Below are 21,951 nucleotides of genomic sequence, written 5' to 3'. Positions count from 1 at the left end.
ATGTGCCCACAATTTGTTTACAGTACATATAACACAGATATCACACACTATAATTAAATAATAATTTAAAAAAAACTTGAGCCTTACTATATACAAACAAATCTCCTTAAATAGTTCTTAAATAGCGGGGATAGAGAAACTGCTGCTACAAATGTAAAATGGATGACTGTGTGCTCCACTACTTGTTTCCTGGGTGTTTACAGTTAATAATATAAAAGCTTTAATGAGCTGAGTGCAGGCAGCATTTTTTTTTTTATATCAGCTGATAATAAATGGGGCAGACAGTGTCTTTGTATACACATTACTCTGCAGGAAGAGGGCAAAATAAGGTGGATCATTTATTTACAGTCGCACCAGAATGACACAACAGATGAACTTAACTCCATTAATGCTAAAAATGAACAGTCGCTTCTATCGTATTGTCACAATTATCCACATCTGACTGTATTAAAGCGTGTGAGGAGCACTTTAGTGCATAAAAACCAGAGTGGTTTGTGAAAGTGCAGCTTTCCTTGTTTGCAAACTGCCAAGAGCGAATAGCAGGCTGCTGCCAAGACTGAGCATCACACCATCGCGACGACCAGCTTGTCATTCATAACAGACCGGAAAACACAAGCAATAGCATATGTGCTTGGGAATGTCCAGTGTCCTTCTTTAGCTACAGCCGGACCGCCGCTGGAGGAATTACCGACTGTGATGGATGGAGAGTAATCCTTCCTTTTACCACCCAGCAGGATGGCCTCTTTGAGTACATATTGTCTCATCGCTCACATTCACATGCATATATGAGGAGACGTTCAAACACATTTTCCCACACTGACAGGCTAAACATGTGTGTGTATGCGTGTGCTAGTCTTGGACTGTCATTCCTCTCCGATGTAAGCAGAGCACAGGAAATTCCTCAAATGTGAAATATGCCTCAGAGAGGCCCGTGTAAAACAGACATGATTTGAGGAGAAAGAATTAGGCAGGAAGTGGAGGGACTGTGTGTGTATGTGTGTGTTTTAAAGCAGGAAAAGGGGAGGGGGCGGAGGGGACTGATGCGACGACTGTGGGGGAATTCAGGGGTGAGAACGCAGTCAACTGTTTTTATGGACTTAAATAAATTTGTGCCTGTCTGAGGGCGTGTGTTATTGTGTATATCAACTGCCTGCCCGTGTTGTGTGTACGTGTGTGTGTGTGTGTGTGTGTGTGTGTAAATGCTCCAGCTCGCGTGTGCCTGGCTTTCCACTAACCACAGGGTGTAGCCGTGGGCTTTGAAGTCGGCCCTACACCCTGGGCTGAACTCAAACACAGGCTACCGTATAAGATCCCATATTACTGCATGGAAAAATCACAACACGCTTTTCGCTCACAGAGAACACTGGCCTCACTATTCCCCTTGTAAAAACTTCACTGGGTAGAGAAAAAAACAGCACAGAAGGGCTGCAGCTGCCAATTCTTTACATTTTTCTGGTGATCTATTAATCATTTAGTGTATAAAATGAATCATAAGAACGCCCAAACCCAAAGAAATGTATTAACTGTATCCTCATCCTCAGAAATCCTCAATTCATTACAAACACGTTACTTGAGCTTTTTTTTTTAAAAAAAACTAAAAGTATTCTGAATGATCTACTAGTCCTGTTTGTTATGTTCCAGTGGGTGTGCAGACAACTATGTCTGGATTGCTTTGATTCTTTGGAAAACTTAAAAATGATTCTGAGGCCTCTCTTTGCCATGATTATCTTTGTGGTTTATTTGCAATGAACATAGGACATAATAATAATAATATCCTTGGAGAGCGCAAGTCGCACTGAATCTAAAAATACGAGTATCACGTCTGAGTCCACAGATTTTCAGACGCGAGTTGTTGCCAGACTCACTAACCTAACTTCCTGTAGTTTTTGGAAAACCGGCGTGCACCTGTCTCCTTCACCACATACACCATCTCTGCCCTCCCTGCCTGGGCTACAGTGGCTGCAGTTCTAAAAACACTCTGTTGGATTGCGGGATCCTCGTCTGTACCTGCAGGGTGGTGCCTGAATGCAGCAAAGACAAAAACAAATAATTCATCAAGTAGAAGAGAAAAAAAAAGGTCAGGGATGATACACTCACGCCTACAGTGTGCACACAAACAGCAAGCTACATGAAAATGAGAATAAAGTGATGGATCAAACATGCTAAAACAGTGGTGCATGAATCCCATTATTGCCTTCCCTTGGTGTTTGATATTTGCCTTGAGTGTTTCTCTAATAACAACATTTTTTAGTGGATCACCGAAAGGGCAGGTTACCAGCGAGGAAAGGTGAACCACTATAATTTGTAGCTCTTGTCCCTCTTTCTAAGCCATTTCCTGTTGATGGCGGTTCTGAGCCTTGGTGTCCACATGCCATCTGCTTTAAATTAGCACCTACACGGGGGAGCACTGAGATCTGGGCACCAGTGGTCAGACGCTGGGGTTTAGAGTTGTGAAGCTCCAGAAGCAGAGCAGCTTATTAATGAAAAGAGCCTGAGCAGACTAAGGTGAATATTAGATACTGGAAGCAAATGCAAATAAGAGTCTGCAGAGAACTGTGGTCCCTCTTATTGCTGCTCGAGAACTTTTAACCATTTCAGATTTGTTTTACTCTTGTTTATGAGGTACATTTAGTTGCTCTGTCAATTTGAAATACTAAAGGTCCCCAATGTTTGGTTCATTTTTCTCCACAGTGCTATGAATAATTAGAGCGTGAAATGGAAATGGACAAATCAACATGGACTTGGACTTTACTAAGTCTAAATTTCCCCCGCTCGTATCCCCGGGAATTACATTTAACTTGGACAGTTCTGCAGTGCACAGTTTGGATCCAGGTGTTTTAGTTGTGTTCAGTTGACTGTTGGTGCAGCTTTCGGTTAATTAAATGATATTTCAGTCCAGATGTGGGACCGTTTCTCCAGAGAGATGTGCGAGAAGCAGCAGATAAGCACTGCTGAGGTGCTGTGGGGCTGTGGTGTGGAGGGGAGAGGACACACGTGTCACGGAGATGGAGTGAGGAGCGGAAGTCTCTGGAAATCATCAGAGACAGGCAGGGGAGAGGGGGGGGGGGCAGCTGGACAGTCTGCAGCAGAGGAGAGAGTCACTCGCATGCAAGCGGCGCACACCCACATATTTTGTGATATCCAATAGATGCAGCAAATGAACACGCGTGCACAAAATACCACTCGGTGACAAACACAATAAGCAGAAAGACGTCAGCAGAGACCCACATCCTGCGCTGGCGGGTCACTGCCCCGGCAAGCTAACACGCAGCTCCATGCTGCCAAGTGTAAACACCAATAAATGACAAACAAACACTGACAAACACATCCCAGAGTTGGAGTCAACAGCTGTCAAGACTTATGGGGGAACTCTGTCATTCAGGCCGGGCATGGGAAACCGCCCTGTCAGTAGAGCACCCAAAACAAGCAAGCCGGCGCTTTTTCCCCTCCTCCTCCTCCCATCACCCCCCGAAAGGAATGAGTCATGGTAGGAGGCTCAGGAGTGGAGATGATGTTGATTCTTGGCTGCTCTGACAGGGGAAAAAAACTGCAAGCACCAACCTTGTGATAAATGAATAACAATGTGTTGTGTTTGGACATCTTCTATTCAAATCATAAAACTTATTTTCAGCCGCTACTAAATGACCATGTTCTCACGTCGAGTTACGGCTGTACTTTTTCTACCGTTCAAAGCAGATAATGAATTCTATTCATATCTGTGCAGCGTTAAAATCAATAAGCAGAGTGATCAATCGCAAGTCTGCATGGATTATGACACAAGGTCTTTTACTCATTGCTTCCCTCACAGTTGTTTTGCATCTATTTGGTGACATTTTGTGTGCATAGTGTCGAGCTGCACTGCTGCGTAACAGATTTACATTGCTTTGCTCATTCTAATGTGGGCTTTTTGCAGATAAGCACGTCGAGCACTTTAGATTTTGTCATATCCTGAAATGTATTAGCCAACTGGCTTTTTCACCACTTTGCAAGTGGAAGCTTAGTTACCCTGGCGCGCTAGCTTCCACTCTCTGAAAGGAATACATGATACAAAAACCTCCTTCAAGTGAGGAGAATTCAAATTCCAGTTTGACAGTTTGAGTCTGAGCGAGTGAAATTTGTAGTTAACAAGTTAAAACACTGGTATTGTCCTTTAACCCTTCGGAGTCTAGGACCGCCACACGGCGTCAAAGTCACATGTCGCACGTTTGAAAGCGTAAAGCTGTGACACAAGCACGCAGGTGCTCAATTCAAAGACTGTTGGAAAGCGGACACTTCAAACTTTTTACAAGTGTTTGAATTTTGTCGATCGGCCTATTAAGACTACATTTATGAAGAGCTGAAGTCGCGCACTACAGCTCTTCTACGAGTTAGAAGATGCTGAATCTGGGGAAGAACGTTCTGATTCTGAGGAAGACTCCTTTCAGAGGATGAAGTGGATGCTGCGCGTGAAGACGAACGAGAGGAGGTGTCCGCGCAGACCCCCGCTCCTCCAAAGATCCAACTAGTTCCTACTCGGATTTTGTGTTTCTTTTGCACTTTTACATACAGTGTGTCCATACATTATGTCAAAATAAATAAATACTTGTAGAATCACATAGGTGAGGTTGTGCTGAAAAGAAAGACACAAAGAAAGGCAAGCTAAGCAGTTTTAATGGGAAACACAAAGGGAAAATGAAAAGTAGTGAAAAACGCCGTTTTACCCCAGACTCTGAAGGGTTAAAAAAAGGAACTGCAAGAGCGCAGGCGAGGAATAAAAGGAATGAAGCGCCAAAGAGACCAGTCCAGCTGACATTTACTGAGTGATAATGTAGTAGACACAACATCACTGTTCAATCAGCTCTAACAGACTGCCTTTTAAATATCATTTTAATGACAAATGCACAATCACACCTCTCCACATCTCTCCTCCGTCCACAGGAAGCATCTCTGCGGTGCTTTCACCTTGTGCTACACTGAGTGCAGGCTATTAGTGTAAGTGATACAACAATATTGTGGTTAGAGTGAGAGGGGGGATGCAATAATATGAGCAGGCCCTTAAGGCCTCAGAGAAAAGGCAGATGAGGGAGGGGTTCGTTGTCTGGGAATCGCGAGGAATCCTGTTTTCCATTAACAAAAGAGGATGGAGGTAAGAATGAAGCTGGAGTTATTAAGAATAAGAGCAGGTAAATGGCACGGACATGGGGTTCGGCCTGGTGAAGCGATAATGACTGCACTTGAGGGACTCAAGGGTGAGGTCATTCATCATTAACTTGCTGGGAATTTACACACTAAGAGCCGACTGCAGCTAAGGATGTCTCTCTGACTATTCCTTCACCGTACACAAACGAACAGGGAAATCGATTGAAACGATGCCTAGCGAGGATGCACGTGGATCAAGTCAACGCTTTACTGCTCAGCTGGCGACACTATGTGGGCTAAAGCTTTCTGTGAGGTTCCAGAGGCTGCCGTTATTGCTGCCATGATAAGTCTTTTGTTTCCATGACACTGAGATGAGTAACTATGGCCACGGCTCCATCAGGAGGCAAACTTTAAATGAAGAGGGAAGACCCAGGGACCGTAACAGTGCACCTCTCTACTGACAGAGAGGTGAAATAAAAAGCTTGGTCGAGTCGAACATGGTATTAAATAAAAGCTAAAGTATTTTATCTTTTTAGATGGAACCTGTTTTACAATACTTGAGCTTTCTGTGCAATATTGGACTATAGAATGTGGCACCTCATCTGGCTTTTTTTTTATTTTTTCATATTTCATATTTGCGTTTCTTGATAACGCACCAATAAACCAGAGCAAATTCTTTGTAGCGTGAAAACATACTTGGTAATAAATACTGATTCTGACTTATTAACCTGCATCCGACTTTGTTATCAGCGAGGGGCTGGGATGTGCACACTGGACGGGATCAGCTGGCATGAAGGAAGTGGGGAGGAGAGGTGAGACCAAAAGGTTCAGAGTTAGAAACGCACCTTTTTGCCACGAATGGGGCTAAAACTCTCAATTCCCATCACGAGTCATTTGTTATTCAAGCCCAGTGAAAGTGATGACACAAGGTGGAGTGACAGACAGCCAGGAGCCCCAGAGTAGGTAAGTTCATCTGTCAGGGAGGGGGACAGCGGGCAGCGCTGGTGGAAGTGCATCATCAGCATTCACGACGCATCCATTGGCAGCTCTGCAGCAGAGTGACATCGTCAAAACTGCAAAGTGACTGAGTGTCACTTTGGCTTTATGCTTACATGTGCAAAAAAACCATGCACTCGCAGAAATTCACGCGCGAAACCGAGCCACACGCAGACAGAGCGATTGCAGGGCAGGCTCGACCAGACGGAGCTTCGTGTTTTCATTACTCAGATGTGGATGCAGATTACGGCGTCGTGAATCTGCAGCCCAGTCCCTTTGTGGTTTAGATCACAGCTGGTTCACATGTCTGTTGTCGGGAATGCCGCCCGGCACAGGAAATAGCTGGGCTTGAGAACATAGGAGCTACTGCTGATAAAATGTATTCTGTGTCTCCTGGTTTGAAATACACAGAGCTGTGCTGAATTAGTGGTGAGAATATTGGAGATAAAGGCTGGTGGGAGAGGGACTCGATGTGAACATTTTCCTTTCCTGTTTGTGCCTGCTTTCTGTTAAGTTTCTATCTGATCTGTGAGGGTAAAAACGTACAAGCAGTTTGTGAACATGAAGACATTTGTCGTAGCTATTATCAGTAATTACACTTCTTTAATTATAATTGTGGCTCAAGTTGTTTCACTTTTTGACTCTACAGCACACTGCACTCTAAGAGAGTGAATGGTTTTAGTGCAATACTGTAAATCTAGAGGCAATGATTGATTTAAGCCTCCCTAAAGTGCACTTTTGTGTATAATCCAAAGGATTTTATTAACCTCAAGGGGTCAGTATACTTAAACAATGTGCTTGTTGTTGCTTCCCCTCACACATTTGCAATGTCAGAATTCAGAAGGCTGCATCCACAGGGTTTTATCTTTTCTGTCAGGCTCCCTTTTCACTTGTTGAGTGCAACACCATGAATCCATTCAACTCAGACTTTTCTCAACGTATGAAGGAGCCCTGAATCCTTCAGTCTTTCCAAAAAAGGCTCTTAGTCGTCCTGGCAAGTGACCACATCTATCAATAGACATATGGAAGCACCATCAATGCAAATCTACAGCCACACTGGCTTCAGACAAGACTGTTTTACACAAAATTAGATATATAACATTCAAGGAAGAATTGAATTCTAAATACAGGCTACATGCATGAAGAGGAACTTCCAGCACTGACTGCCAAAATATACACTATTATGTCATCTGAGAGCTGCAAATTCAAATGCAGTCCCACACACATCAGTTGAGGTGCAGGCACTCAGAAAAAACAAGCTTGAGAAGCGTTCCCACTCAAAACGAGTGGGAGCCAAACTCCAACAATTCCAAAGTTTTGTGTAAATCACATCTGCTTCATTTGATCGGTTGGCAGTTTTGAACAGCTCACGACATTGCACCAGCAGTGATTAACTCATCTGCCCAGAAGTCTCTTTGACCAGCCGATGTGAGGGGTCATCCAGAATAAGAGGTCTATTATGCTAAGGTCCATTGCCCCTAGATAAATGGAGGCTGCTTCTTTAAGTTCTTTCATTGCCTTCTCTATTGATGACCCCTGTTTGGAGAAAGGGTGAGATTGAAAGAGGCTAAAGGGGGGTGCAATGCACTTTGATTAGGGTGCAGAGGTGGCAATCAGCCTGGCAAAGCCCTCAGGGCACAAGGAGCTCAGGGATTCTCCTCCCTACCCTGTAGCGACCGTGGACCACGTGCAGTTTCCCCCTGAGGTAGAAAGCAGATGGCGGGGGATTAGCATTTGAATGTGGACATGCAGATCCACAGGGGGTCCCCCTCTCCTCCTGCCTCCCAATGGGGAATAGGTAAGCTGAGGAAAAGACAGCTCGAGAGAGACAAAATCAATAATTGGCGACCCACGGTGCACGGACAAAAGAACTGGGAAAAGCTGGTGGCTTTGAACGGTGGTCATTTTGCAAGAGAAATGGCTAATTACAGACCGTTGCCTCAGAATCTGCTTCTCAGTTATTTTCGCTGAGTCTTTCTATACATATTTCTGTGGATTTGAAGAGTGGCATGCAAAATCTAAATGTAGTACAGCACATGAGCAAGCCTGCATGCACAGTAGTATAGATAGCAATCACGGCCTTGAGCTCCTGTAGACTCGACAGCAACAGAGATAACATCACACACACCGAGTTACAAAGGTTTGAAGTTCACATCTGTAATGTCTGGACTTGAATGAACCATGTATTCATGTTTTTTTAAAACCTGACAACAGATATGACTCACAGAAAGCCTATTAAAGTAATTTACGCACAGAGCAAAACAACAGGCAGATTTTGTTCTACAACATGTCATATAATCTATGGACTCTGAGCTCTGCAGGATCTCTCCCTTTACTGTGGTAAAATCTTGGCTCCCAGAAGTCTGCATGAAAAATGTCAGGCGCTTTAAGATGCAGAGGTAAAACACAGAAGACAGGTTTGTTGTTCCTATGAGACCAAAAACTCGACAGATTTTTTACTGTATTTGCTGTAAAATCTATAAAACCAATACAAAGAGCATTGAACATAAAAGTTTATGAGGCTACAATTGGCATCATGTAGATGCCACAATATATGGCATGACTTAAATAATAGAGAACGTAGGGAAAGTAACTTTTAAAGCTTTTTTCTCATTATAAAAGGGAATTTGCTGAGTACTTTGCCTTAATGACTTTAAACACACAGTATTCTGAAGTATTGTGGTGAGTTGTCAGTCACTGTTTGGAAATGTAATCCCAATTTTACAGTCAACCAATCTAAAGTAGTTTATTCTGTTCCCGTTTTGCATATCTGCCTCTATATTGACGCGCCGCTACAGATCATTATTCTATGTAAAATAATGGCAATACGGTTACAGTTGGCACTGGATATAAAAGCTTACAAGGAAACACACAAAAATAACAGATCAGACAAAGACACTCAGACATGGCATATGAAAGTCTGGGCCTTTGAGCTCAACTCTATCCCGTTCATCACCAGCTTTTGTCAGCATCACAACAAGAGCACTTTCTTTTCCCAGAGGCCATTCACAAACATCTGTTGACGCTCCAAAATAAAGCGGACGGCTCCTTTTTCTACCAGGATTTATGCTCTTTGATTTAGAGGGGTGACCTGAGGCGCTGAAGTCTCCCACCCCACCTCCACTAGAGGAAACATGCCGCCTTGCACATCTACGTCAACTCAGTTTCTGTCATTGACTCAACATAGCTGGTTGGTCCCTTGCATGCTGCAAATGGCTGGCATCAGATAGAGGAAGAGCACATTTAAAATGGGGACAAACAAACAAGGAGGGACTCCCCATTTTTTAGTCTCTTCTCATTCTAATGCAGTGTGCAGTAGGGTCGAAGGTTGTGTCCCAATCAGGAGATTCCCAAGTCAAAGAGAAAATAAAAGGATGGGAAATGAAAGGAGGAGCAAATTAAAGGCAGGGAAAGAAAAGACGAGCAAGGGAAAGGAACAGGACGGAGAAAGGAGAATGTGTGAACGTGTTATTTTCTAGCCTCCTGCATGGATCCTCTTACTACAGAGAGAGGGAGAGCTGCACAGAGGCTCCTCACACTGGTGCTCAAAAGGGTCATTCCTTTGAGGGGCTGGTTTCCATGGCAGGGGTTGCCGTGGTGAGGGGGGCCCTTGATGGTTCCACTGGGGCAGTAGGCACAGTCAACACTCCAAAACAACAGACAGTGCGGGGTGGGGGGGAACGAGAAACCAGCCAGTGTACCATGAGGGTGCAAGAAGCCTCATTCTTCATTGTGATATTTCTATAGCTATGAGCATTATTATTTGTTTTGCATTATTCTTTCAAACTCTCAGTTACTACACAACTAACACAACTGCAAGGTGCAAAGTGTATTGGTGGATTAAAATGATATCCTTCATGTCTAAGAGGAGATGTTAGATTTGCTGGTAAGTCACATCTAGTGGCATTCAGTGTGAAAACCCTTCCTGGAAGCCAGCCAGGAGGTCGTCTACACACTCAGCTGCAGTGTTCCTGCAGTCCAGTTAAAAGCAGACTCGCAGGAAGTGATGTACCATCAATACATTCATGCTACCCATCTGTTTCTACATTTCACACTGGCTTTACAGAGCTGCTGTGTGTGGAGTTCCTCTGAACTGGGGGTTTCCATTCATCCAATATATGGCCCTGACAAGCACTCAGGCACAGAGATGGACACACTAAGACAGTAAAAGATGTTCTGGCTTCGTTTAGGAAGCTTCAGGCCCTGAGAGCCAATTCGCCCTGAATCCTTGGAGACTTTTTTTTTTTTTCCATGACCTTAGATTCCAACCCCCTTTCCCTTAATGGATCAACTGAAGAACACACTCACATTGAGATGCCATGGAGAACGAATGTTCATAAAAGCATGCAGAAACCTGATATAGAGCCTGTATCTTCTGACAATGCATGGACTTCAACAATGAGGCTCATTGATTCCTGCAGTACACTTCCCCCTATGTATTAGCCCACAACCGCTGCCAACCCGCTGTTTGCAAAAGGATGCGGCGAAAACAATCGAGCTGTTTAGCTTGAACATCTGGAAATCATCGAGGCTCAGTGCTACATGAGTTAGCCGCTACGCTAGGCTAACGGGAGGTCTCTGGCCCATTCAGGAAGAAGTAAGGCTCATTAGTGGTTTCTTCCCACCGTTGGCCCATGTCAGGGTCCGACAAACCAGACCAGTCTCCAATGTAACTGCAGCCACTAGTCCATCATTTAGTCTGCTATTAAGTCTTAAAATACTCCCGTCTTTGATCAACAAGTGAAAAAAAGAGAATGTTCCTCTGTGCAACTTGTGCTCCATGGAAATAAAATGAACCGTGTTTTCAGGGAATCTTTATAAGAAATTAAGAAACAACAAAAAGTCTACGTATTACTTTTTAAAGTTGAGTCATTTTGACTCAACGTGTTGCAGCCAAAAGTATCCAAAATCTGACACTCCCCCAGTAAAATGCATGGTTTGTCGTCTGTCAATTAAAATGCATTTGATTGAAAGTTCCTTTAACTGCAAAGCCAATAAAATGCAGCCACGTTTTAGTGCTTAGGACCCAGCTGGCTACATATAGCAACGGACACTTCCATAATATTATCCAGAATATGTCAACGGCCCAGTTGCCTGCATTCCCTTGTGCCAATTAGGGGTGTGAAACCACGAAGAGCCAAGTTCAAGCTGGACTATATGTCATAACCCCGCTAAGACAGAGACACATAAACTTCCTGCAATAGCTCTGTGTGAGCATACAGCACTTTTTTTTTTTTCCCCACTTGTCCACACAAACTGATCTAAATAAAGCTTTCTAGAGGAGGGAAATAAGTTTGAGGCACATGGATCATAATAGTGTGGATTTGCTGTAATCCAGCCAAGTCGACTCTGGTAGGCAGCGTTGTATTTTTCGACTCTCAGAAATAAACTCCTACAGCCTCTCGTGTACAAACCTGCCATTATCACGCCGACCTCAAGGATTAGCTAACATGGTTACAACACAAAATCGGAAGCGAGAGCAGCATAACATTCTAGATGCCAATATCTGAAGGAGGTTGCCGCCGAGAGTAAGAATGCCCTGCATGAGTGTCCTCTCTGTCGAGGGGCACCGTCCGTGAGGAATGAAATGAGACACTGGCTGTCAGGGCTTGTTTGGGAGACTGGCTGCTAGTCAGCCGTGGATGGAGACGGTACAAGGGCAGGCAGGGAGGATGAATGGTTAGAGAGGCCGTCCTATGCCGAGGAGGTCACAGGAGGGATCTTAGCACCAGATAAACAGCGTTTATCAAACTCAATAAACTTGCCACCTGTGTCCTTGACGGGAAAAGTCCGCTCCAAAACAACAAACTTCAACAATCTGTGTGTAGTTCTGCTGGCAGACACACCGATCTTTACTTTAGCAGCTGCTTCAACTACATCTGGACCGCAGGTTTAGCTTTCTTGGTTATTGAGCAAAAGTCCATCTGTCCTCTGTTGTTAGAGCATGTTGTAATGTTCCTTTAAGAGCCACGTTTTTTTCCAAAGAGTCAACATATTGACACCTGGCCTGGAAAATGGGCGATGACATGACATGTCCTTTTTAGTTCCCCGTTCTTTGATTTGCTCCATCATGTAGGCCAAGAAGCATGGTGTGTGTTTTGAGAAAGTGTGTGTGTGTGTGTGTGTGTGCTCCACATGCAGGTCAGTGGGCCGTGTGATTCCTCTGACGTGCGTGAATTAGATTAGGTCCCTCTCACAGTCGAGACTTAATCGCGTACTAAAGCACAGTTCTGCCAGCTCCCATTAGACACCTGTAGCGCAAAAGTGCTCAGACGGGACGAGCAGCAGGGGACAAAGACGCATCCTGAGCCCTCGGACACCTGCGACCACGGCACCAGACCTCACTGCCGTCACCTATTTGGCTGACACTAAACCAGATTGCATGCTAACGCACACAAAAAGACATCCACGTCCACCCCTCATGGCGCGCATTAAACCAGACAAGCACTGGCGTCAAACCAGTTAACATCAATCCACAAACAAATCCAGAAACTGATCTTTACTCCAAACACTGTTCCAATGCAATTCTTTCCAATGCAAGGAAGCAGCGGCCAAGATGGCGCGTCTTAATTTCAGTGGAGCGCACAGTGGTTCTGTGGTTTCAGGACTTTGACGGCGCACCTAACCAGAATTGACATTGGGAAATATACTTAACGTTCCCGCATGGTGCACGGAGGTGGATTGGGTTTCCCCGTGGTTGGAAAGGCAAGAAGTGGCTAAATGTATGGCTCACACACACACACACACACACACACGATGTAAATAAATAGTATTTTCAAAGCTTATGCAAGCAAACACACAGACACAAACCCAACCTGTTGTTTCGTGATTAAGGTCATTTCAATTACTCCATCTGTGATTAGACTCAGGCCAATCTGGCCCGATAGAGGCTTGTCCTTGCAGGGAAGTGGGTGAAACTGGACACACATCTTGACTTTAATGCACTTTGTCAACCTCCATTTGGCCCGAGCCAATAAATACCTACTCTACGTCCAAATGGGCAAAGAGGCCCATTCATCTCAGAGGTTTGCCTTACACGCCCAAAACTGACCCCAGAGCAGCACTGTTGATGACGATTTAAAAAGCTTACATGTTGGCTGAGCTTCTACTCGAAATCCAACATGATGGGCATTTTCAGATGCTGTTTTCACTCTATATGGAGTCCAGACCCGTGGTCTTTATGAGACAGTAACTGGAATGTGCAAGTGCAAGAAGTGGAGCGCAGTTTCATGCGAGCGTTAATTCCTTTTCATACAAGGAATGTTTTCACATCCAGCCATGGGAAATCCACTGTTACTGCTTCTCCTCGGCATGTGGGAGCTGAGGCGACACAGAGCCACGCTTAATGGAAGTCTGGACATTTCTAGATTTTTATCTATGGCTGAAAATATATATATAAGAAAGACATTAGAACCCATCAGGGCAGCACTTTCATTATAGCCTGCAGACTTGGAGAATAAAGGTCTGGTTTTACAGGTTCATTGGGATTCTTTTAACCTTAACATGTAATTGAAATATGGAGCATGAAGCCAAGCCATGCTTCCTTTCTCTCATGCGAGCTGGTAGTGGCTGAAGGGCAAGAGGCTGTGGCAGACAAGATGCCAACTACAAGAAGGGCTACTCCCATATCCATAATCCATGGCCAGGGGCAAGACATGAGCCAATAAACTGTATATATATACACACACACAGATAACTAAACTGAATAACCTACACAGTTCTATATGCCCAGTTCACTGCATCCCCCCCAGGTTAGTGTGCCCTCCTGTGCTGCAGTGAATAGCTGGGAGCAGCGCCGGTTTCAGCACCATGCAGGCGTGGACCAGAACAAAAGGCGCAGGCTGCTGCAGCAGGAGAGGCGCACCAGGACGCAGCGCACCGCAATTACAACGCAATCCAACACCTTCGTACGCGCGCACACACACCAGGACCTCTTATCCAAGAGCTTTAGCCGAAAAGCAACGATCAGTTACAAACTAGAGTCAAACACATCCGAGTCATCTGACGCCTTCAAATTCACACATAACTGCACATCACACCATGACGGCAGCGGAGGAGCAGTGGACAGCAAAGCCAGCACCAATAAACACTTTGGCTTTTATTGGAGAAACTTCCACAGCTGCCCGCCCGTGTTGCACTAAAATGGCTGAAATTCTACATGGAGTCTGGTTTGAGAAATCCCAAAGCCTCCTTTCCCCACTTTATGACAAACAAAGAGCTTTGGCCCTTACCTGGTGGCTCAGGCTGCTGAACGGCACTAATGCTCTTGTGAGGGGGGAGCTGTGGTGACAATGAGAGCGGGAGGTGGCCCTCTGATCCCTCCCATCGCAAATTAAGATACCGTAAGTGCAGCAGTGGAGGCGCAACGGGATTGTGCGGCTGCGATATGCGTGACAGGCGGTCCCCTCCCTGTGATTTGTGCAACATCTGCGGGGTGCAAACACAGAAAAGCACACAGATGTGCAAGTAGCATGATGCCAGGCTGGCGCTCAGCAGGTGCACAGTGAAATGCCGTGTCATTGTACCTCGACACCATAATGGGCTGCTTTGCTGAAGGGAGAGGGGGGGGGGGGGGGGGGGGGGGGGGGAGAAGCACTCTGTCCGCAGTGGAAATGAGCAGAAGCGCCGGGGTGTGGCTGTTGCTGAGGAAAGATGGAGAAGAGGGTGGTGAGAAGGGGAGAGGGAAGGGGGTAACGTGGATGTGATGCCAAGGGGACAGAGGGAATGATGGTGAGGGGGGTGGAAGGAGGAGAGGAAAAGGCGGAGGAGATGGGAGAGAGGAAAGAAGGGAAGGGGCAGAAGGGTGCACGAGTGAGCAGTAACTTCACTCCTTGCCCCCCAGGTGAGGAGGGATGGGGATGATGTCTGCTTCCTCAATTGGCACTGATGCGGGTTTTGGGGGCAGAGCACCAGACTGTGCATCCACAAGCACATGTATGCAGACCCACTCAGTTTATAATAGTGGATGGATGCCTCAGTGTTGAAACAGATAATAAAAGAGTAAAAATGGGATGATTACCATCCATAACTCAGCTCAGTCAGTCACATTCAACAGTCTGCTTTTGCCCTGCTGTGTGTGCTACAATGGAATCAAATGGAAGTGTGGTCATTTGTCATTTCCCTGCCAGCTTTGTCCGTGCGTTTGGTGCCATCTAGCGGCGCAGATCAGACAATGCACATTTGTTCCATCTGCTATAGAACATTTTAAGAATTAAGTCCTTTAATGAGCTGTAACATAATAATCAATGAGAAATAAATGTCTCCGATGCTCTCAGTGGTACAGGAAAACAGTGCAATGCTGACGAAACTGCTTTAATTATTACTCGAGGACGCGTGCGGACTTTAAATTCAGTATTCTGCTGATTCTGAATAACACCCGACAGTAAAACATAGTGATCACTGTATTTATTTCATCATGTGGACAGCAGGATATATTTATCAGGCATGTTTATCTGATAAATACATCTTCTGCAGCAGCATGTTGCACACACACAAAGCAACTAATAACACACAGAAAGACTTTACTTTGATTAGAAAAATACTTTGTATTGGACAGAAACAGACATATAAAAATAGGTCAGTATTTTACCAAACTTTTGGAATATAACTCATATTTTATTAAGGTTAAGGAGGCCTATGTTGGGAAACTGTTAGACCATTAGAGCTCTTTCTAGTTTATTTGTTAGCCTATAAATCAGCCCTGTACACCACCAGCAATAAGCTTCACCGATAAAGAAGAAACAGCTTTGTTTCCTGTCTTGTTTAGTTTTTGAAGCCAGTCTGTGTGACTTGTGCTGAACAAAGGAAAATGCTAGAATGTGGCGTAAAAGTAGGACAAGTAGAAAAGAGTCAGTCACTGAACTGATAGAGAGTGATGTCCCTCGCACAGCAATACGTGATTTAAGTTTGCCAACATTAGCCGCCATTCACTGCTGGTCATACAGGACCAAATGCTGCTGTAGCTGGAAAACGAGTGCATTTAATTGAGTGAGAGTGCATTTTTATGCTAACAGATTAAGCTTTTCATTTTCAAGAAGAGGAAAGTGTTATTTCATCATTTAAAAAGTTACATAGCCTTTAATCTCTGGAGCGGTCTGAAGAATTTCAGCACGATTAAAGCACATCCTGTGATCCATTCCTCGACTTTTCATAAAATCGCTCAACCTACGTTAACCTAATTTCAGACAAACTGTCAACTAAGAAAACGCCCCAGTGCTCCTCCACCGTGTAAATGTCCAAATTTCTCACTTCTGGCTGACAATGCTGCGGGCGATGAGCTCTTTCATGATCTCATTGGTGCCTCCGTAGATGGGCTGAATGCGGGAGTCCACAAAGGCCCTGGTGAGACAGAGAGAGAGAGAGAGAGACAAGTTCAGCAGCTAGTTGATGGGCTGGAAGAAAAAAGGGTAACACGGGTGAAGTGCAACTCACTTTGCGATGGGGTATTCCCACATGTAGCCCCAGCCCCCATGGAGCTGCAGGCACTGAGTGGCCACCTTGTTCTGGAGGTCGGATGCCCTGAAGAGAAGGAGGATATTAGCAGTGTGGCCTGGTTGTTTTTAGGTTTGGAGCCGCTTAGAATCTGGTAAATACAAAACAAAAAAGAAAATGACACATTCTCACCAGAACTTGGCCATAGAGGCCGTGGAGGGATCCAGGCGTTTCTCGGCGTGGAGCTGGAGGCAGTTATCCACGAAGGCTCGGCCCACACAGATCTCCGTCTTCAGCTCTGCCAGCTTGTGCTGCACAGTCTGTGGAGCAAAAAGGAAAATGCTGATGGTACACTTTGATTCACATCTGCAACAGTAAATTACACAAGGCAAAGAACAGAACACGACCTCTAAAAACATCTCTCTGGACGGACCTGGAGGTGAGCGATCGTCTTGCCGAAAGCCTTCCTCTGCAACACGTAGTTCCTGGTCTCCTCGAACATGAACTCAGAGCTCGCCATGGCCATGTCAGCAATCACAAGACGCTCCTACTCCATGAAACCATAAGACTGACCGTCAAATTAAGGTAATGCAACAAAGGAAGGACACAGAAGCTGCCACCAGAATCATCTCAGAGGGACTTCTTATGTGCCCTTTAGTTTGGTTCCTTTATCATTTCTCCCATCAGCTCCTGGCAACATATTCCCCCACACATCACCCACACCTCATCTATTTTTGCCGTTTTATTTATATTTACCTAAATAAATCTGTTAATCTAAGTGGGGGTCTCTCTCTTCTCTGAGCTTTCCTTGGTCATGACCTGCTGAAATCACCAAATGAGATATTTTAAGTGCTTTGACTTTGTCATACACTTTGCAGTGTATCCATGAACAAACACACAACTAATCACTGGACGTCTTGTGATACTAAAGGAAGCTTAAAAACATGTTATGAGTTATGAGGAGCATAATTTTTCTTTGATTTTGAAGTGGACTTCTGGTTGTGTATTCACAGTGAATATCAGAGATAGACTGTAGATGTCTTTGGAATGTTTAAGCCGCACTGAATCTAAAAACACGTGTATGGTAATTTTCCCCATGTTCCTTTCACCTGAGGCAGTTCGTTCATCAGGTAGTAGAAACCCTTGTTGAGTTCCCCCAAGAGCGCGTCAGCTGGGAGCCGCACATCCTCAAAAAACAGTTCAGCTGTGTCCTTTGAAAGGGGGAGAGAAACGAGGTGAGACGGCAGAACCACAGTGCGCCGACATGGACTCTCTTTCCCGAGACGCTGAGCTCCAGTACCTGAGCCTTCAGGCCGATCTTCTCCAGCTTGCGTCCTTTGTGGAAGCCCTTCATGCCGTTCTCCACCAGGAACAGGCTGATGCCGTGCGCCGCCGTCTTCGCCTCGCGGTTTGTCACGGCCACCACCACCACCAGGTCGGCCATCCAACCGTTGGTGATGAACACCTGGGGAGGAGAGGGAGAAAGGAGCTAAAGCTTGAAGCTGAGACGTGATGAAGCGACCGCCTTCACATCTCAGCACCTTGTTGCCGTTGAGGATCCAGTCGCTGCCATCCCTCTTGGCGTTCGTCCTCACACCCTGAAGATCACTACGAAGACAAATGACAGGTCTCTAAAGCTTCACTACATTACCGCTATGCATGATTTCTTTGATGTTACACCTACGCTCCAGTCCTGACCTGCCTGCTCCGGGCTCCGTCATGGCAATAGCGCAGATGCATTTCCCAGCAGCCATCTTGGGGATGAAGCGTTCGATCTGTTCCTTGCTACCATAGTTAACAATGTACGGCATGACAATGTCGGAGTGCAAGGCGAAACCCGGCCCTGAGCAGTTGGAGTACATTCTGGAGGTCAAAAACAAAATCTCATTAAAATAAACACAGCCAGTGTTTGGTCTCTTAGTAACCGTGCTTTTAATTTGAAGGGCAACTCACTGCTCCTCCCATGTGATGGCCGTAGCGAACAGATCTCCACCGATGCCGCCATGCTGCTCTGGTGTCATTACTCCCAGCAGGCCTTGCTCACCAGCTTTCTCCCACACCTCCCTGCTCACCTCACCCGCCTTCTCCCACCTAGAACAAGGAAAAAGAGATGGAAGTGAGGCAGGGAAAGGCTGACAAGAAGAAGTCATTTTAAGTCTCATTGTGGTTACTTAGCATCTCTTTGTGTCTCTTTGTAGTCGTTTGTCTCTTTGTGGTGGTTTTAAGTCTCTCTGCATCTTACACTCAACAAAAATATAAATGCAACACTTTTGTTTTTGCCCCCATTTTTCATGAGCTGAACTCAAAGATCTCGACATTCAGAGTGGCCATTTCTTGTGGCCAGCCTCAGGCTCACCTGTGCAGTAATCACGCTGTCTAATCAGCACCTTGATATACCTCACTTGTGAGGTGGGATGGATTATCTGGGCAAAGGAGAAGTGCTCACTAACACAGATTTAGACAGGTTTGTGAACAATATTTGAGAGAAATGTTTTTTTTTTTTGTATATAGAAAATGTTTTAGATCTTTGAGTTCAGCTCATGAAAAATGGGAGCAAAAACAAAAGTGTTGCGTTTATATGTTTGTTCAGTGTATTTTGTGTCTCTTTGTAGTTGTCTGATTGACTTTGCAACAAGGAATGGTTGTTCTCTGGCCAAGTGGCCCCCTGACCCCTGGAGCCCCTGTGCCTGGCACACCCATTCAGTAACCCACCCATGCTTCCACCTACTCCTTGTGATGTGGGACCACTTCCTCTTGAAAGAAGCGCCGGACGCTTTGTCGGAACAGATCATGGTCCTCGTTGAAGATCCGCCGCGTCCCGATGTCCATCAGGGACTTGGCGCTGGAAGTCTCTGGACGGGTCGAGGGGACGGGCTGCCCGAGCTGCTGGGCCTGACTGTGCTGTAGTCTGGGACGGATGACAGACTTTTAACCAATCAGACTAAAGGATTTGGCAACCTGACACATACATTCACTTTGGTAAAGCAGCTGGGGATTAAGGGAAGTGTGATATTAGTTTTCTAAAGGATCAGAGTAGGACTGAAATGAATGATTATTTCCATTATCGATTGTTCAGTCGATTATTTTCTCAATTAATCGTTTGGTCCATGAAATGTCACAGAAAATAGACAATAGATAAATAAAGTAAAGTAATGCCTGCTTTTGTCTTCAAAATGTATTTTTATGCACTTGAACACACTTCCAGACTTCATGATGGATTTTCAAACTAAACCTACACCTATTGAATATGAAAATAACAAAATAAATTACTCAATAAATAAATGAATATGCCATTAAATAAATAAAAAGTATTAAAACAATTGTAGCCATAATTAATTTGAAATTGTGACATATATTGATATTAGTTCCGGGTACTTTACTTACTTTTAATTTCCCATTTTACATAAAGAAATAAATATATTTAAAAATGAAGGAAATGGGGGGGGATTGGTGCAAAGGTAGAAATAAATAAATACAGAAATACTTATTTATGTCAGATTTCCACCCGCCATTTGACATTTTGCTTATCACAGTAACAGAAGTGTGTCAAAGGTTGTTGGGACCTACTTATGGGGACAAGTGCACGTCAGTACAACCCGGAGAAACACACAACTTCAACTCCAAAAGCATAAAAGTATGTAAATACTCCATATAAGCCAAACTGGTTAACAATGAAAACCATGTTAATCAAGATATTTTCAAGATATCTGTCGTAGCTGCTCCTGAATGTGTCAAAAACAAACACAATATTACTTCAAGGACAAACAATTACAATTATTTAATCCACAGTTTACCTTGCAGCGGCCGCAGACAGCGCCTGTCCTCGCCTGGAAACATTTCTCAGCCCCAAAAAACACGTTTTTAGCATTTTTCTGACCCAAAACAGCAACAAAACTACACGGGAAGAAATCCAGTCAACTACACAAAGATCGTCTGTATCGGAAAGAGGGGTCACTTTGTAGTCAAGTCGCAGGTTGCTCTTCCGGGCTACAGGAGTATATTTAAACCATCAATCTGTGTTATTTTTTATTTTCCCCTTGTGATGGAGCCTCAATAAGCTTAAAATATGACTATGAAGGAAGTTGTTTGGATGTAAAATGAGTTTTCTCACTCTAGCAGAATATTTTCCTCCATAACAACAGCAACAGAGTGAGACCTCAAATTCATTTCCATATCTCAGTGCAGAGGTTTCTTCTTCTACTAAAACTGTACAGAGCTTTTCCCGCTCAACTCTGACACCTACTGGTAGGAATGAAGCTGTGGCAGAATTTAGTAATACAACGTTCAATTTCAGCACTAAGTAAAAAAAAACACATTTGCTCACATTTGATTTAAGTATGTACTCAAACATGACACATAATAGATTAGCATGTAAAAATAAATACTACATTTGCTAATGCAGAAATTAATTTGTATTTTATAGATCCAAAATAAGAGATTCTTTATATTTATCCTGTTATTTTTGCACATGTAGATCTACAATATATATAATGTGTTTTATCTAATTTCTTTTAAAAGCTTGGCTGTTGTTAGAAGTATGATGTAACGCGTGTAATAAAAGTGTGTCCACATTGCGGCAGGCTGTTCTCGCAGTTTTTACACTGCAACCTGTCTGTCACAGGTTGCAGATTGCTCCTGCATTTTATTCCACTAGAAGTTTCACAGAGGGGTGGGGAAAAAGAAATGTACCAAAACTACAAACAAACTATGTTTCCTGGTCGATTCCTTGTACGTGCTCAACAGGGATGCGGGCAGATCCAGGAGTGATACATAAAGCCTGCAGAGATTTATACCTGAACACATGTTCCTGAAAGATTAGATATATATAGCATCCTCAGGGGACTCTCTTTAATATGTGAGACCCTCAGATACCAGATATACTGAGATGTTTGGGTGAGCGCTGATTGGCTGATAGCGAAGACAAACACTAAGATTATCCAGGCTATATTTGCAGCACACTGTGTTTACTGTATATAGTCATGTATACATGCACACTGTACATAACCACCCATGCCACATAGATCCATTCAGTATTTATTTCTTTGCACTATTTGTGTTATTTACAATTTACAGAAACATACTGTTTAGGCACTGTGGGTGCTGCAGGTACAAAAAGGCTCATTTGTTTGAAGAAGAATGTGCTGTTTTTAACTACACTATATAAGATAGAACTATTCTAAACTACACCTGATGCATATCTACAACTGTATGTGGGCAATGAAAGATCAAGAATCAGCCCAGATGGGATGTACGTTGGAAAAGTTTATTCTGAAATGAACAGAATGACAATAAATAAAACTTTTCAGGGGAAGTGGGAAGACTTGTGGCGTTCTATCCACGACCATTCTCCAGCACCTTTGGCGTTGCTGGGCCAGTGATGGCGTGACTGAATGAGGTGGTGGTGGG

The 21,951-nt window shown here is 44.3% G+C and overlaps 1 protein-coding gene across 1 annotated transcript; it reads right to left on the bottom strand.

Moving 5' to 3' along the window:
* Positions 1–15,526: 15,526 nt before the first annotated feature.
* acadl (acyl-CoA dehydrogenase long chain) lies at positions 15,527–20,463 on the bottom strand. Its single transcript, XM_070855559.1, has 11 exons — positions 20,340–20,463; positions 19,274–19,453; positions 18,499–18,636; positions 18,244–18,408; positions 18,087–18,153; positions 17,846–18,010; positions 17,655–17,756; positions 16,979–17,092; positions 16,738–16,865; positions 16,546–16,632; positions 15,527–16,452 (listed from the first exon to the last, which is right to left on the bottom strand). Exons 1-11 carry the CDS (start codon positions 20,411–20,413, stop codon positions 16,359–16,361), a joined length of 1,314 nt encoding a protein of 437 aa, XP_070711660.1. The 5' UTR covers positions 20,414–20,463; the 3' UTR covers positions 15,527–16,358.
* Positions 20,464–21,951: the final 1,488 nt, after the last annotated feature.

Source organism: Pempheris klunzingeri, chromosome 24 (assembly GCF_042242105.1).
Source record: "Pempheris klunzingeri isolate RE-2024b chromosome 24, fPemKlu1.hap1, whole genome shotgun sequence".
NCBI classification, from domain to species: Eukaryota; Metazoa; Chordata; class Actinopteri; order Acropomatiformes; family Pempheridae; genus Pempheris; species Pempheris klunzingeri.
This window is presented reverse-complemented; position numbering and strand designations above follow the sequence as displayed.